Genomic DNA, 15,136 nt, shown 5'->3' on the forward strand with positions numbered 1-15,136 from the left:
CGCGCACGCAAGAGGATCCACGGCCTCTCCTCTCTGCCGCACGCGCAAAGCGCAACGCGTGTGACTCACGGCGGGTGAGAGAACCTAACCCGTGGACCCGAGGGACTCATCGGCGAGGGTCCGCCCGCACCTGCCGGTCTCACCGCGAGCCCCCCCGGGGGGAGGCACCGTTGTTGACTCCTCTGGATCATCTTCTCTACCTGTGCTCCGAAAACGGATACGGGCGATCCCTCCTCCCTCCCACGGACCTCCCCCCCAGCGAATGACACATCTCGGCGGAACGAACCGAAATCGTAAATCGTAAATAATGGTCGTCAAATTAGAGATAGATCCCCCGTAGATGTATTTATATCCCGTATGTATCTGTCGTATCACGGTATGTTTAACATTTCTCTGAGAAATCCGTTATTTGTCACGTATCCTCTTTTCCTCTTAACCTGTGTGTTGGGGTGAAGTTGCTGTTATACTTTTTGCTCGCTCTTTGCAGGAGGATAGCGAGAATGTCTGTGCCACCGCCGCCACCGCCTCCGCAGGCCGGCGCCTCCGCTGGCCCGCCGGTGGGCGATAACCGGGGCTTGTTGCTGCAGTCCATAAGGGCGGGCAAAACTCTGAAGAAGACTGTTACCGTAGATAAGAGCGGGCCTGCTATTTCTGGTAAATAATCGAGATCAAAGTTCACTTGTATCGTGTCAATTGAATTAAATTTAAAAGCGAAAGTGCACAAATTGTTACAAGATTAGAAAGTGATGAAAATCGTTTGTTTCATAGGGAGAGTGAAAAGCGAATCGACGAGTTCTTTGTTAAGCAATAGCAGTAGTAGAACTAATAGTTCTAGTGTAATGAGTAGCAGCAGCAGCAGCAGCAGCAGTAATTCTAGTAATGGTGGGCCCATGTCACTGGGCGGTTTATTCGCGGGTGGTATGCCGAAATTGAAACCTACGGGACTGAGAGGGAACAAGACCGAGAAGGAGGGACAAAGTGTAAATAATTCTAGTTTTCTTCACTCGTCACCTGGATCGTCTCACAGTATAAAACGTGGCCCGCCCCCAGTTCCGCCGCCAGCCGCACAAAAACCGCAAATATTCAGTCAGGTAGAAAATGAGCTTCTCAATTGGCTGTCACATATGTCATGCGTGTATCTGTAAAGTGTTGTTAATCTCGTTCAGGGGCAAAGTAGCACCGATTCCACGACGAACACTCCAGAGATTACGCCCAGGGGATTCGCGAGATCAACCATCGTGCCTAAACCATCTGCCACTCTGCAGAAACCGTCGCCGCCGCCTAAAAAGCTGAATTTGACGAGCAGTACGAACGTGGCGAGAGCGCAGAGCATGCGATTACCGCGATCGCCACCGGTGCTGGTGCCGACACCGTCATCTTTGCACCAGTCGCAGGATTGTTTGAACGAGGCCACCACGCCGCAGCCAGTGAGACCCGCGAATCGAATTCTCAGGCCTCCCGTGACGAGACCACCGTCACCACCGATTCCGCGAGCGGCCATGCCCGTTATGAGACCACCGTCACCGCCAGCACCGCCGGCCTCGCGGTCGCACACGCTGCCCGTGACCGCTATGAGAGCGGCGCCGCCGCCGCCGTCGAGAGTTACGGTCACCGCGCCGTGTATACCGCCACCACCACCGCCGCTTCCGCATCGTCCTGCACCCACGCATCAGAGACTGGCACCGCCGCCACCACCGCCGCCAACGCCTCCTACTAGGAGTCTGTCGGTGCGCAACGGCAGCGGCCAAGCGGGTTCCGTTGACCTGGAAGTGCGATTCGCCGAAATGTTTCACACCTCCTCATCTTTTCCACAGCCGGAACCCTTCAGGGGCTTCATCAAGGTTTATAGTAGCAGGAATGGTAAGAGTCCCCGGAACAAGGTGTTTTTTAATTTATTTTTATAAAGCATTTAACGCTTGAGATAATGATAAGGGTTGTTACACTATTCTTAATTCTTAGAACTGAATACACAGCGCTTCCTATGATACCGCACATCCATATGCGTCCTTTAATCGTATCCTGAGTACGTGCATGTTGCATTTAAAATTTATTAACGCAATTCCTCGCGGAATGCGTGTATAATTCATACGCATGTTTATTACACGATGCGTCTGACACGTCTCACTATTTATGTTTTTATATTTTGTTTTCAAGGTTTCTTTCAAAGTATTAAACTTCTGTTGACGCCGCTTCTCTATCTTTCAGCAAAATACGAAACACGACTACAGCGCGTATGACACAAATAACTCACATTTGTTTATAACCAAGGCATGGATATACTTACACATTAAGCTGCATGCTGCTAATTGCACTTTCATGAATCTTTATAATAGAATTTATAAGTTCGCTTACATTGCTCCGCTCCGAATGGAAAATAATCGTGGCGTTTCAAAAATTACAGCAGCAAAGCAACAAGCACCAGCTCCACCTCTTCAATCGTCTTCTACTCCTAACACCCTGCATTCGTTAAATACCTCATCTGGGAGTAAACAGTGGCAACACAATGCGACCTCTTTGGCATATTGAAATCTGTGCATACTTAAATCATTGCTTCGTGCATTGATTACCGTTTAAAAAACTTCTTGATGCTGCCACAATAAAATAAAATGTTAAACTAAGTGAGCATGAGAAGGTGTGAATCGGCGCAGAGAGTATAAAAGTTTGAAAGAAAGATTTCGAATTCGTGAACCCAGTTATACAATAAAATGTTTTAGACAATATTTTCTGTACAGTTTATCTTAGGAAAAAAAAATTATATTTAATATAGATTATACCTATATATATATATGTGTATAAAAAATATATATATTATATATATTATATAAATATATATATTTTATATATATTTATACATGTGTATATAATATATAAAAGAATCGTTAGAAACTTTAGGCCTGTTATTATCTAACAGAGATCTAAAAGAGATTGAAGCAGAAGGCACATTTATTTTTATTCTAAAACCAACGTACTCATTTAATCTTTTTAATCATTGTATTATATTTTTCTTATTTACCTCTGTAAAATTAATAAATATTACATTAAAATTATTCAGAACATTGTATCGATGTACAATAATTCGTCGATCGTTAATAATTATTTGTTTAACCGTTAACAAAAGCCAAAATATATGAAGATGCAACTTATTTTTCAATATCAATAAATGATTGCACAAATATACATAATCAAGTCACTGATTTAAGATTAATTGTATTAATATTATATAATAAAAGTATAATCTTTATACATACATGCAAAATGGTAAGGGAGGTCAATATATTCTCAAATGAAATAGAAACATTTTTTATCTAACAATATCTTTTATTACTTTCTTTTCATAATAGATTAATATTAAATGTGTAAATCTTCAAATTCTATTGCATTGTCACGGTTGAACAGTTTTAGTACAATGCGTTTTAAAGGAAGATAAATACACTATTTATGATAAATTCTTTTTTAGGGTAAGAATTACATTCTGTAATTATCAAAAGAGAAAAGAACGCGTTAAATTAATAAATAAATGGCGCATACATTATTAATGATTGCTATGTTCGTTTCGGGAAAAGTATTTAAAAAATAAATAAGATACCTTTGGCGATAAAATGTCGCGAAAAAAAGTAAATAATACCCGTGTAATTTCGATTAAAGGCGATACTATTTTCATCATGATGCGTACTCGACATAATTTAACGTATGATGATAATATCACATTAGATAAAACTTAACTTTTTATAATTCAAGCTCCTTTTCTATGATCCTACGATACTCGTCGAAGCCTTCTTCGATACAGCGAACCGATCCTTCACCGCAAACCCATAATTCTGTACAAACCATTTGGATTAAACGTTCGTCGTGTGATACTAATATTACACCAGCCTGTAACAATAAAATGTTGATTGAATCACAAATATACATATGGTGTATATGAATGGAAGGATTTTGAAATTAGATTTCTAACAGTCGTTTTAAAAAAAATAACTCACTTGGCAGTTATTGAGAGCTTTACCCAGTGCTTCGATCGATTCAATATCGAGATGATTCGTGGGCTCATCGAGCACTAGGAAATTCGGCATTGCGGCGCACATCAAGGCGAACGCTACCCTGGATTTTTGTCCTCCCGAAAGGGAATTTATGGTTTGCAGAGCTAGATTGCCGCTTATGCCAAAACTTCCGAGCATTCGCCTATATTCTTCGATTGGTTTACCTGTCGAAGTGAACGGTAATTGTTAACAATTGTATAATAACGGTACAAAATGTTTTTTTTTTTTAAATAAGCCGCATCGCGAATACGTACCAGGAAAATGCATTTGTAACAATTCGACGGGGCAAACACGCATATCCAGCTGATCAACGTGATGTTGACTGAAGTATCCAAACTTCAAATTTCTATGTACATGTACTGTGCCCCTCGTCGGACTCAACGCGCCCGTGATAATTTTTAAGAGGGTAGTTTTACCTGCACCGTTCTCTCCAACGATGCAAATGCGCGATTGCAGGCTGGCAGTAAGATTCACATTGCTGAATACTATGTCAGTTCCGTTGTAACTGTACGAGACTTCGTTGAGCTGCAATATCGGCGGACTTAGCGGTTCGACGTCGGGGAAATTAAGGGTCACTTCGCTCTCCTTTTCCATTGGCTTTAAATCAGGTCTGACGAAATAATGGATATAAAGAAAATGGTAATTTCGATGATGAAATTGCTTATGCGATAAAATCGTTTGACTTACAATTTCTCTAACATCTTTATCTTGCTTTGTACACTAGACGCGCGATTTGCATTGTATCGGAATCTGTCGATAAATTCCTGTACGTGCGCTCTCTTTGCCTGTTGAGCCTCGTACTCTCGTTGCTGGTTCCTCTCGCGTTCGCCTTTCGTTTTTACGAATTGTTCGTAATTACCGCGATACGCCTCTATCTTTTGTCCACGCAAGTACAAGATGTCAGTGGGCACCTGTTGAACATATAAAGATAAGATAAAAAATGATAAGTATATTTATAGCAAAAATTGTTTAATTATATTCATTTTTAGAATAAAATTTGAATGTGAAGATGTATTAATAATTACTAATATATAACACACACGCACACACACATACACTTTATTATTAAGTAAATACAAACATGAATATACCGTATCTAAGAACTTTCGATCGTGCGACACTACGAGTAACGTTTTTGGCCACGTTTGCAGATACTTTTCCAACCATAGTATGGCTTTGATATCGAGCATGTTCGTCGGCTCGTCGAGCAGCAACAGGTCCGGCTTGGAGAATAATGCTCTCGCGAGAGCGAGCCTCATTCGCCAGCCGCCGGAGAATGATTTCGTTGGCCACGACTGTCTCTCAACGGAGAATCCGAGTCCCGAGAGGATCGCGCTTGCTCTAGCAGGAGCCTTGTCGACTTCTGCTAACTGCATTGCCTCGTACACCCGAGCCAATTCCTCGCCTAACGCGTCCCTGGAGCCATCCTTCTCTATCGCCGCTTGTAATTTCGTCTCCTGACTGAGCAACGCGCTCCGTTCCTGATCGCATTCTAGAACGGACTCGAGCGCAGACGTGTCGTCGCCGGCTACCTCCTGTTCGACGTGTAACACTCGCACGTGCGAAGGTATTCTCAGCTGCTTGCTAAAAGCAATTGATTGGCATTAATCTAAGATGTCATTCAATTGGACTAATGACGATATATCGCCGTAATACCTTGATATCATTCGAAGCAAGGTGGTTTTGCCGAGACCGTTTCTACCTATCAGACCGTATCGTCTGCCAAACGCAAGCGTCAAGTCAGCACCGTGCAATAACACTCTATCGCCATAAGCGACATCGAAGTTCTCTATTCTGATATCCTGGGTTTTGTTCATCCCACCTTTCGTTTCCATCCGACTGTCCTTCTTACTCGTCATTTGACTAGCGCTGGCCGCGCTTTCAGCCACGTGATTGGCAGTGTTGACACGGGAAGCCGATCCCTGCTCATTTACAATACGTTTTTCTTGTTTCTGTTGCAACTTGGCCTCGGCCTTTTCCAGTTTCTTGGCATCTACTTTCTGTCGCAATAACAAGCAATATTAACATATAAATGACGCCTATAGATAAGATAATTAAATGCCAAGGCAAACAACATACATACAAATAGTTTCATAAAATAGATGAATAAGAGAAAATAAAAATCTAAGGAAGTAACATTCATTATTCAGAATAAACAAAATACAACCATACATTACCATCACGTCGTCTCTAGTCGTAACCCATATACTCTTAATCTGATCGACTTGTGCCTCTAAGGTAGCAGCGAGCGAGCCCAGATGCACTGGAGCGTTTAATACTTTGTTAACGCCGTTTCTTCTCCTGTCCATCTCGTCGTCGTTCGAACTACCTTTCAGTATTTCCAGCAGGTTCGCGCATATTTGCCTGCAAGCAGAAAATAAAGTGCAATGAAGCAATCAGCTATCGGGGAAAGGAAGATCGACGATCGTCCTGCGGACGGTTGAGCTTGCATACAAGTGGGGAAGGTAGCATTCTCGCGAGGAAAGCGCGCCGTCTCGTCGGCCGACGTTAATTAAAGAGTGACAAATGCGGACACATTTACAGACCTAACCTCGTTTTCTGATTTGTCCGCCACCTCGTGCAGCACCTGTCCGATCGCCTCGTACACCTCGTCGCCGTCCTCGAAGTCGTCCTTGGAACTGTCCAGGATACCTGCGTGCGGAAGGATACGCGTGTCAAAGCGAGGTTTGCCGATATCGCATGAATTTCTGTAAGTTATTCAGAAACGTACCTTGCACGTATTGATACAGATCGTCGTCGATCGTCGGAAATTGGCTGCGAATGTACTCGCCGCAGGTCGCCATAATACTCGCTAGTTGGTTTCTAGGGGGTGAATGTTAAAAAAAAAGGGAGAAAGGTCCCGGATCGGGAGAGCCACACCAACGGGTTTCGTTCCTTGACAGACGGCCCATCAAGTCCCCGTCGAGCTGCGCGAACACATGTTCACCGCCATCTTGGAACTCGGTCCAGCACTCGGTGGCTCAAGAGCGCGTCGTTACCTCGTCAGAATACAGAGAAACGTTCCCCAGGGCGTCGCCCATGATCTTTCCCGCACGTGAATCGCTATTTCTCTGAGCGTTCCGCGTCAGCCCGCTACGCGTGAACATAGCGAAATTTTCTTTGCCGTCCAACGATCGCGGCGGTGACCGCCATCTTGTAGCTGTCAAACTGGAGGCCTCTTGCTGACGATGCGCGAGCTCTCGGAGTTGCGTCGTCCGGGCTCCGATATTCCGCATTCGACGCGACCCACGAACACTCGCGATTGCCGTTTCGCGCGTTGGCCATCGTCACGACCCACGGTCCTTTAGATTACCGCGAAAGTCGCGGCGACCGTCGTCATCGTCGTCATTCGCGACGCGCGATTCCGCGCGTCCCGCTAGCCAGGCTCCTCTCGCTGTAAATAATCGCTGACGACGGGGTTGGGCGAGCTCTCGATGCACTTTCGCTGAGGTGCACGCGAAAAGGAGGTAGAGAGGAGTAGAAGAAGAAGGAGGAGGACCAGAAGGAGAAAACAAAATCGTCGGCGGGGCGTTCGCGCCCCGCCAAGAAGAGACGCCCTGGCGGAGACTCGCGGGAACGACCGGGTGACCGACGACGGGGAGTCGAATGTCGAAGTGCGCGCGAACATGGACGAGCACGAGATACTTCTTCTCCCGCCCTTTTCGGGCGCCAGCAGCAAGGAACGCGCCAGGAAGAAGCTCTGGCGTAGCGCGGTAGAGATAGTGGCGAGCGACGACGAGGATTCGGACGTGGACGAGCACGAGTGCGCGTTCTTCCCGGCCAAGCGGCACTGCTCGCAGTTGTCCAAGACCAACGAGGATCCTTCAGACGCGGTAACTAGTCGCATCACGATGATTGTTCTATTTGATGTTCCTTTGTTACCTATGTGATATTACATTAATTGACTATTGGACGCATGACCCGATGAGAACAGGTATATGAATTCCACATTGTATCCACATGTCTTATATGGACTGCATAAACATGAATTTAATAATTGGATATCTACTGAATGAAGATTTCATTTAGAATGTAACATAAAGATTTTATTACCGAGTCAATATAAATTTTCCTTAATTTAACATGAATTCTGTGTGGACACTTACATATAAATTTTAATATATTTTGTGTATTAAATTATATAAATAAAATGACTAAATGAAAGTGTTCACACAATTTACGTTGAAAGTTTGAAGAAAATTTTTATCAATTCATCAATGAAAATGTTAAATTCATGTCCATGTAGTCTATGTAAAACATATAAACACAACATACAGATGAAATCCATATTGTACCTATTCCCATTTCAAAATATGGGATGTTATATATATATATATATATATATAACAAATTTTGTTAAAATTTAATTATATAAGAAATAATTATAGATTGTGCTAAGTGAAACGATTATTTCTATAGGAGCAGCACACGAGTGAAAAGGCGGAGACACCGGCCAATAACGTGGGAAATATCGATTACGACGAAATTATATACCAAATACAGATCGAGGAGAAACTCAAATTGTGGCAGGCTTTCCAAGAGGAGGAGGGATCAATGGACAATAGCATCAATGAAGTTTTGGCTTACTACAGAATGATGCATCCGCCTGATCCTCTCGAGGAGGAGTCCGTTGGCTCTAGGTTCCATTTGTCCTACAGAGGGAACGATATGGAGGACACGGCAGTGACGATGGCGATCCGCAATCACGGCTTAGTCCAGTCGGCCGAGCTCGCTCTTCAGCCACACTATTGTAAATGTATAGGTGTCGATTGTTCCTTTTCGTCTAAATGTATGTATGAACTGGAGGACTTTCCCTATGGGACGGTCTACAGCAATGTAGAAACGGGAAGATGCAATGCATTGGATGCGGACAAGGTATACGAGTGCGATCAGCCGGAGGACTTTCTGGAGCGCGCCGTGGGAGAAGCGATCAAAAAGAAAGGTCTAAGCGCCCTGAGTGTGGATTACGGTTGAATAATACTCTTTTAACGCCCACTCTAATTCCTTTTTGGTGTATTTATATATAGTAGCGTAATACAGCCCTAATTGTTGTGCTCTGTAAACCTATCTCGCAATTTTGTTTTATAGTTGATTTTGTCATAACGACGGTTATAATGCGTTATTCTTCGAGCGATAATCTCGAAACATTTATACTCTAATATATACATATATAAATATTACATTCCGATGTAACGACTCGCTTACGACGAGACAACTCTTGAAGTTTATTTTATTTAGTAATATCGAAGTTTATTGTAGCGGTTCTTCTGTTTTATTAATCCTGTCAATAATCAGCCATATAGTATTAATACTGCATTAACTATATTTCCATACACATAAATATATGGAAATATAATTATTGTGTTTATATATATATATATATATATATATGTTAAATCAAACTAGCTTTGTAAACGATATACTTGAAGTATAAGCAGCTATTTTGATTATAGTATAAAATTTGTTTTAATCAGAAAACATTTTCTCCTTTTTATTCAAGTTATTGAACTTGTGACTTGCTTCTTCCTCTGTACTTCCTACTGTTATATTAATTATATTATATATGAAGCCTATGCATCTTTTTATTGAACGACGTAATTGCAAGACGAACAGAGGAGAAATGAAAAGAAAATTTTTAGTGATCAGAGTTCATCACTCGTAAATTTATTTTACTGTTTAAATTGTGCGGTTCTATCGAGATTGATCAATCAAATTGAAAGTTGCTAAAAAAAAAGTGATACATATCATACCACGTGGTGTAGATTTATGCGATTGGCTACCCAATGAATTTCTAAAATCTTGAAAATTTCCCTAGTCATTAGCCAATCGCAAAGCACTATTTTTCTGCTAGAAGAATTTTCATTGCATATTGGCAGCGCTAAAGAAAAATCAACATTAGCTTCAAAATAGAAAGAATTCTAAACAAATTCTATTCGGATCAATTCGGATGTTGAATGTGACTTGATGTGACTGGCTAGATTTACTCTTTATTTCGATTAATTGATTTAAACCGAGCACTCATGCCATGGCGAATTCGTCGATCTCGTCGTCCATACAATCTACTAGTGAATTCTTAACGGAGGAACAGGAAATGGCGATTTACAACAACATAAAGATGGTTAGGTTACGCGAAACTTAAACGGGATATGAAGTACGCGAATTATCTCTTGCTGAAGAAATATCTTGAATCTGTTGCAGAATCTGCGAGACATTCACAAAGCTACGCACGACATTAATCAGGAATTCAAAAGTATACAGCAAGACATGCGCGTCACAGCCGCTTTGGTTAATGCGATTGAATCGAAAACTCCTGCGGGCAATCAGGATTAATGTGCCGTTGCAAGAAAGACTAAAAGTACGAGAGTGTATCTCGATAATGCAAGAAATATCACTTGCAAAATTTGTGATTTTCTCAAGTTGAAACAAAGAATATTACCGAAATATCTGATAAGATTACTTGTGGCAATATCAAGATATTTAAAGATTCTTGTGTGATAAAAATAATTTGTATAAGATTGGCTTATTTTTCATGATACTTCTGCAAAAGTTAATTTTATAAACGTTACCAGAATTAATTCAAAGCCATAAAATTTTTGTAAGATTTAACACAAAAAAAATGGAACATTTAAAAATTGCACGTTGACTGATTAGAATTTCGTAATGTAGAATACAAGTTGATTTTAATTTTTCTCAACTTAATCCAACGTGAAAATAGAATAAATGGATGAAGATAAAATGATAATGACTCAGCTTATAAAATCAATTGTAATTTTTAAAAATTAATTTGCATATTTATAAATTATTAATGTACAAATTTATAAATAATTAATTCTTTCTTTTCTTATTTTTATTATCTTTTCAAACTCGCGTCTATTGTGCAACTTCTATTGTACTTGTGCTCATCACAGTTTGATATCTATTCTATGATCCTTTCTGTTGAATATGACCTTGTATGTTCTGAGTATCGATGTAAAACTGTTGTGCATGGTCAATCGTGCGTCAATACTAAGCACACTTGAGAAAACACAGATGGGAATGGTTTTTAATACACCTGGCGCAGATATATTATAAAATCGAGAAAATTACCTTGCAGAACGAGTTGCGTCGCGGGACGTACGCTGTTCCTCGTTTAAACGCGTTGTTTGCTGCGATAGTCCGCGAAACGCATTGTTTTATATCTATACTGAGTTACTAAAATTTTTAATTAACAATGTGCCTCTTTGTACGTCTGGTCCTTTTTTCCTGTCTCGGGTAAGAAGCATGCTTTTTTATCTCATTTTACCTTCCCTTTTGCATGAAAAAATGATTATTCATTAAGTTTTTTTTTTAATAAAAGAATTTTTTAAATAAAATTGAAAATTTCAAAGAAGATTTTATTTAATAGACATTGCAATTTCAATAATAAGATGACCTGCTTATAAATTCTACTATAATAAAAATTATTTCTGAAGATAATTACTTGTATATGTTAATAGGTTCATTTCAGTTTATTTATATCATTATATATTGCATTATATTTTAATGACGCTTTATTAATAATAAATTTTAAATATATCATTAGCGAAATTATATCCCTTCTATAATTTAACGAGAAGAAATTTTAACTATCAAATATAAAATGTTTTACAAACTATTTTTGTCAAGTTCTGAAAAGGATGTTTCTGAGAAATACTTTTCATGAATTAGAATAAAAATAAAATCTAAATTATGTAATTAAAAAATATTCATACTGTAACTCTAAATAATTTTGTCACAATGTGCTGAATATATAATACTATTGCTACTTATTACATAACAAATTTATGCGCGCGACATACTTGTATTTTTGAGATAAGAATTGCATCTCACAGCATCGTAAGTCTTCTGGTATTCATAAACGATATATAGTACAACAACGATATGCAATCGTACACAACAGCATGTATTTTTTCGCCACCAATAGGCGGCGAGCATTATAACTTATCTTCGCGATAATTGTGTAAGCTATAAACGATGATTGTCAAGTACTTTTAGCGTGCAGTACTTGTTTTTCGACTTACTTGCATTTTGCTCTTTAAATCTGCATATCGAAGACATCGGTAAATGTGGAAATTATTGGTTTTGAAAAGAGGAATCATTTACATTCGTATTGAAAGTTTCATGTAGAAACTTGTGACTAACTCCAATTTTCTGTCTTTACCCAGCATGAGCATGGCGACAAAAAGATCCATTATAACTACAACGTGGGGTTCTGTGGATGGTCAAGAGATCAAGAAATTCACGTTGAGGAACGAAGCTTGTCAAGAGGTCGATGTCATAACGTACGGTGCGGCGGTGACTGCTATTAGGACGCCAGATAAAGAAGGAAATGTAGAAGACGTTGTGCTTGGCTTTGACAACATCGAAGGTACCTTCATAAAAATTACTTGCTTAGCATAAAAAAATCTTTAATAAGATGTTCGCTTTATCAAATTGATTATTTTATCATCATTGGTAACCTGTTTTTAAAAATATAAAAAGAATTTAAGGTTTTGTATAATGCAATATATTTCAATGATAAAATAAAAACTGGATACAATAGTTTAAATATAATAATTGGAATATAAAAATATTAATTTAAAATATCAACAATGTTTTAAAGCATGAAATGCATTTTTTGTAATTTTATAATAACACGTTTGGAGTAAAAATAGTTTTAATCAGAGATTTAGAGATGAGGTTGCAAATCAGAGTTATTTCGAGGAATCGTTTGGATTGAGAAAGACAATTATATTTTAGGATATCTGTCACCGAGTAACCCGTATTTCGGTGCCACCCTTGGACGAGTCGGAAATCGCATCGGCAACGCAACCTTCGTCTTGGATGGCGTACGTTATAATGTATCAAAGAATATTGGTGAAGACAGCCTCCACGGCGGTTTACGCGGTTGGAGCTTCAAGGTATGGAACGCAACGATCGATGACGATCATGTGGTGATGACCCTGGTCAGTCCGGACGGCGACGAGGGCTATCCGGGATCAGTAACGGCGACGACCAGCTTTGAATTGAGCGACGACGGAGAGCTGTGCATAGAGATGACGGCCGAGACCCTAAAGGCAACGCCGATTAACATGGCGAATCACGGATACTTCAATCTCGCTGGTCACGTACGTAGTACATTCTTTTTTTTTTTATTCAAGGAACAAAGAATTTGTGTCTTGAAAAAGAAACAAAGAAAGAATGCAAAACTTTGGTAAAATAATGTCTTCTAATACAACATGTGTTCTACATTGAACGAAAGGAGGAACAAATTAAAAGAATTATTTGGAGACCTTTCACTGGAGAATTATGATTGCACTTATTATACAAGAAAACGGTAACCGATTAATTCAATTGTAATTCCAGTATAATTGTGTCTCACAATAATTAATTTGCTGCACAATTGATCGATCGACCGTGACGAAACTATTATGGATCATTAGTTACAAATTTATTTTTTCAGGCTACAAATGCAGAAGAGCTGTATAAACATGTGTTCACATTGAACGCCGATCGTTGGACTGTCACCGACTCCGGGAGCATTCCTACCGGCGAGATTCGGTCGGTTGAGAACAGCATAATGGACCTCAGAAACCCGACGACACTAGGTGATGTCATCGACAATGTACCAGGTGGCGGTTACGACTATAACTTCTGCCTGCCGGAGCCGTACGATTCCAAGATAATCAGTTTCGTCGCCAAAGTTTTGCATCCAGTTTCGGGACGTTACTTAGAAGTGTACGCGAATCAACCGGGTGTGCAACTTTATACATCCAACTCTATTCCGGAGAGAAACGAAACTGGTATTATGGGCAAGAACGGAGCGCAATACTTCAAACACGCCGCTTTCTGTTTGGAAACGCAAAATTATCCCGATGCCGTAAATCACGAAAACTTTCCAAACAGCGTAATAAGACCGGGCGATATATATAATCACATTGTCGTATACAAATTTGGAGTAGAAAATTAAATCATTTCTATCTTCTTCCATGAACTTTTTCAAAAATTGAATATATGAAACAATAGGAAATTATGTATCATTGATGTTCTGTAATCATGATTGCGTAAAAAAAGACAAACGTCTATATATATTTTTAAACTTAACAATTACAATATAAACTAAGCAATTTATTCAGACTTGATCTGTAAGTGGTAATTACTATCTCCCATAGTGATGGAGAACACATCTAACTAGACAATGATGGCGAAAGATTAACTTCCAAAGGATTGTGTTTCTTTTTAGCAGTCGAGGAATCTATATTTTCTAGTAATCTCTCCTGCCGTTGTTGCGTGATGGGTTTTGTAGGTGGAGTGTAACGATCGGATATCCAGCTTTCCATATTGTATCCAACAAATCCAATAATAACCACGACAGGAAAAGTTAGGTATTTACCGAACTGGCCCATGGACCTTACTAACAATGGCCACATTTTTTTAAGAGGGTACTGAAATAGAAGCAAAATTATTCTAATTGTTCTTTGGAGAATGTAATGATTTGTAAAGATATACATCACAATATACATGTATCATGAACGTCAATATATAAGTATTAAAAAGTTTAGCTCGTAACATATTGATATTCGTATTATGAAGAAGTGTAATTACTAAGTATAAACGCAAGAATATGTCTTCAAATTCTTTAAATTTTCACTCACAAATATATGTACTTACAAAATACTTTTTTTCTTTTCGCTCCCCGGTCGGGGAGAATAACAGCTTTCGTTTATTGTTGCGACGATATAGCACAGGTTCCTTTTTTTGTTTATTTAATTTTCTCTTAAGCTTATAATGTATCTTCTAACACAAAGTCTAATGATTACATCAGCAATCCTGTAAAATTTTGTAAATGTACTTATAAGATCGTCACGTGTAGGTTATGTGAGTATTTTATAAACAGGTTGGCCAACTCGTAGTGTGGAATCTATTCCAAACTCCCTAAAAGAATGATCACGTGTCTGATCACGTGATATTCACCAAATTCCATCTGTATATCAAATTCAAAAATTGAATTGTTCAAATATAAAAAATATCTTTTATATTCAGATGAGAAGAAATTTAAAGAGTAATTCTAGATGATAAAATAAAACAAAAAAATTAAAAAT

At 39.4% G+C, this 15,136-nt stretch overlaps 5 protein-coding genes across 8 annotated transcripts; 3 read left to right on the plus strand and 2 right to left on the minus strand.

Annotated features, from left to right (window-relative positions):
- The first annotated feature begins 166 nt into the window (after positions 1 to 166).
- On the plus strand, positions 167 to 3,047 carry LOC105199414 (WAS/WASL-interacting protein family member 3). The gene is made up of 5 exons (XM_026133787.2): positions 167 to 300; positions 488 to 654; positions 769 to 1,091; positions 1,167 to 1,860; positions 2,402 to 3,047. The coding sequence occupies exons 1-5, from the start codon at positions 263 to 265 to the stop codon at positions 2,524 to 2,526; spliced, it is 1,347 nt and encodes a 448-aa protein (XP_025989572.1). The 5' UTR covers positions 167 to 262; the 3' UTR covers positions 2,527 to 3,047.
- Positions 3,048 to 3,297: 250 nt separating this feature from the next.
- LOC105199417 (ATP-binding cassette sub-family F member 3) lies at positions 3,298 to 6,995 on the minus strand. Of its 2 annotated transcripts, XM_011166537.3 has the most exons (9): positions 6,769 to 6,995; positions 6,584 to 6,689; positions 6,215 to 6,401; positions 5,694 to 6,037; positions 5,129 to 5,621; positions 4,725 to 4,948; positions 4,292 to 4,647; positions 3,981 to 4,201; positions 3,298 to 3,873 (listed from the first exon to the last, which is right to left on the minus strand). In XM_011166537.3, the coding sequence occupies exons 1-9, from the start codon at positions 6,839 to 6,841 to the stop codon at positions 3,727 to 3,729; spliced, it is 2,151 nt and encodes a 716-aa protein (XP_011164839.1). In that variant the 5' UTR covers positions 6,842 to 6,995; the 3' UTR covers positions 3,298 to 3,726. The 2 variants fall into 2 exon arrangements, with proteins under 2 accessions (XP_011164839.1, XP_039303582.1); XM_039447648.1 differs by lacking the exon at positions 6,769 to 6,995 and having other exon boundaries at positions 6,589 to 6,688.
- A 213-nt stretch (positions 6,996 to 7,208) lies between these two features.
- On the plus strand, positions 7,209 to 9,515 carry LOC105205920. Its single transcript, XM_039447652.1, has 2 exons — positions 7,209 to 7,870; positions 8,457 to 9,515. Exons 1-2 carry the CDS (start codon positions 7,664 to 7,666, stop codon positions 9,009 to 9,011), a joined length of 762 nt encoding a protein of 253 aa, XP_039303586.1. The 5' UTR covers positions 7,209 to 7,663; the 3' UTR covers positions 9,012 to 9,515.
- A 367-nt stretch (positions 9,516 to 9,882) lies between these two features.
- Positions 9,883 to 14,479, plus strand: LOC105199419 (galactose mutarotase). Of its 3 annotated transcripts, XM_011166539.3 has the most exons (6): positions 9,883 to 10,155; positions 10,236 to 10,392; positions 11,131 to 11,288; positions 12,221 to 12,423; positions 12,795 to 13,162; positions 13,498 to 14,479. In XM_011166539.3, exons 3-6 carry the CDS (start codon positions 11,248 to 11,250, stop codon positions 14,002 to 14,004), a joined length of 1,119 nt encoding a protein of 372 aa, XP_011164841.2. In that variant the 5' UTR covers positions 9,883 to 10,155; positions 10,236 to 10,392; positions 11,131 to 11,247; the 3' UTR covers positions 14,005 to 14,479. The 3 variants fall into 3 exon arrangements, with proteins under 3 accessions (XP_011164841.2, XP_011164842.2, XP_011164843.2); XM_011166540.3 differs by lacking the exon at positions 11,131 to 11,288; XM_011166541.3 differs by lacking the exons at positions 9,883 to 10,155; positions 10,236 to 10,392; positions 11,131 to 11,288 and adding an exon at positions 11,415 to 12,115.
- Positions 14,095 to 14,684, minus strand: LOC105199418 (small integral membrane protein 12). The gene has a single exon (XM_011166538.3). It carries the CDS (start codon positions 14,555 to 14,557, stop codon positions 14,222 to 14,224), a length of 336 nt encoding a protein of 111 aa, XP_011164840.1. The 5' UTR covers positions 14,558 to 14,684; the 3' UTR covers positions 14,095 to 14,221.
- Positions 14,685 to 15,136: the final 452 nt, after the last annotated feature.

Source organism: Solenopsis invicta, chromosome 3 (assembly GCF_016802725.1).
Source record: "Solenopsis invicta isolate M01_SB chromosome 3, UNIL_Sinv_3.0, whole genome shotgun sequence".
NCBI classification, from domain to species: Eukaryota; Metazoa; Arthropoda; class Insecta; order Hymenoptera; family Formicidae; genus Solenopsis; species Solenopsis invicta.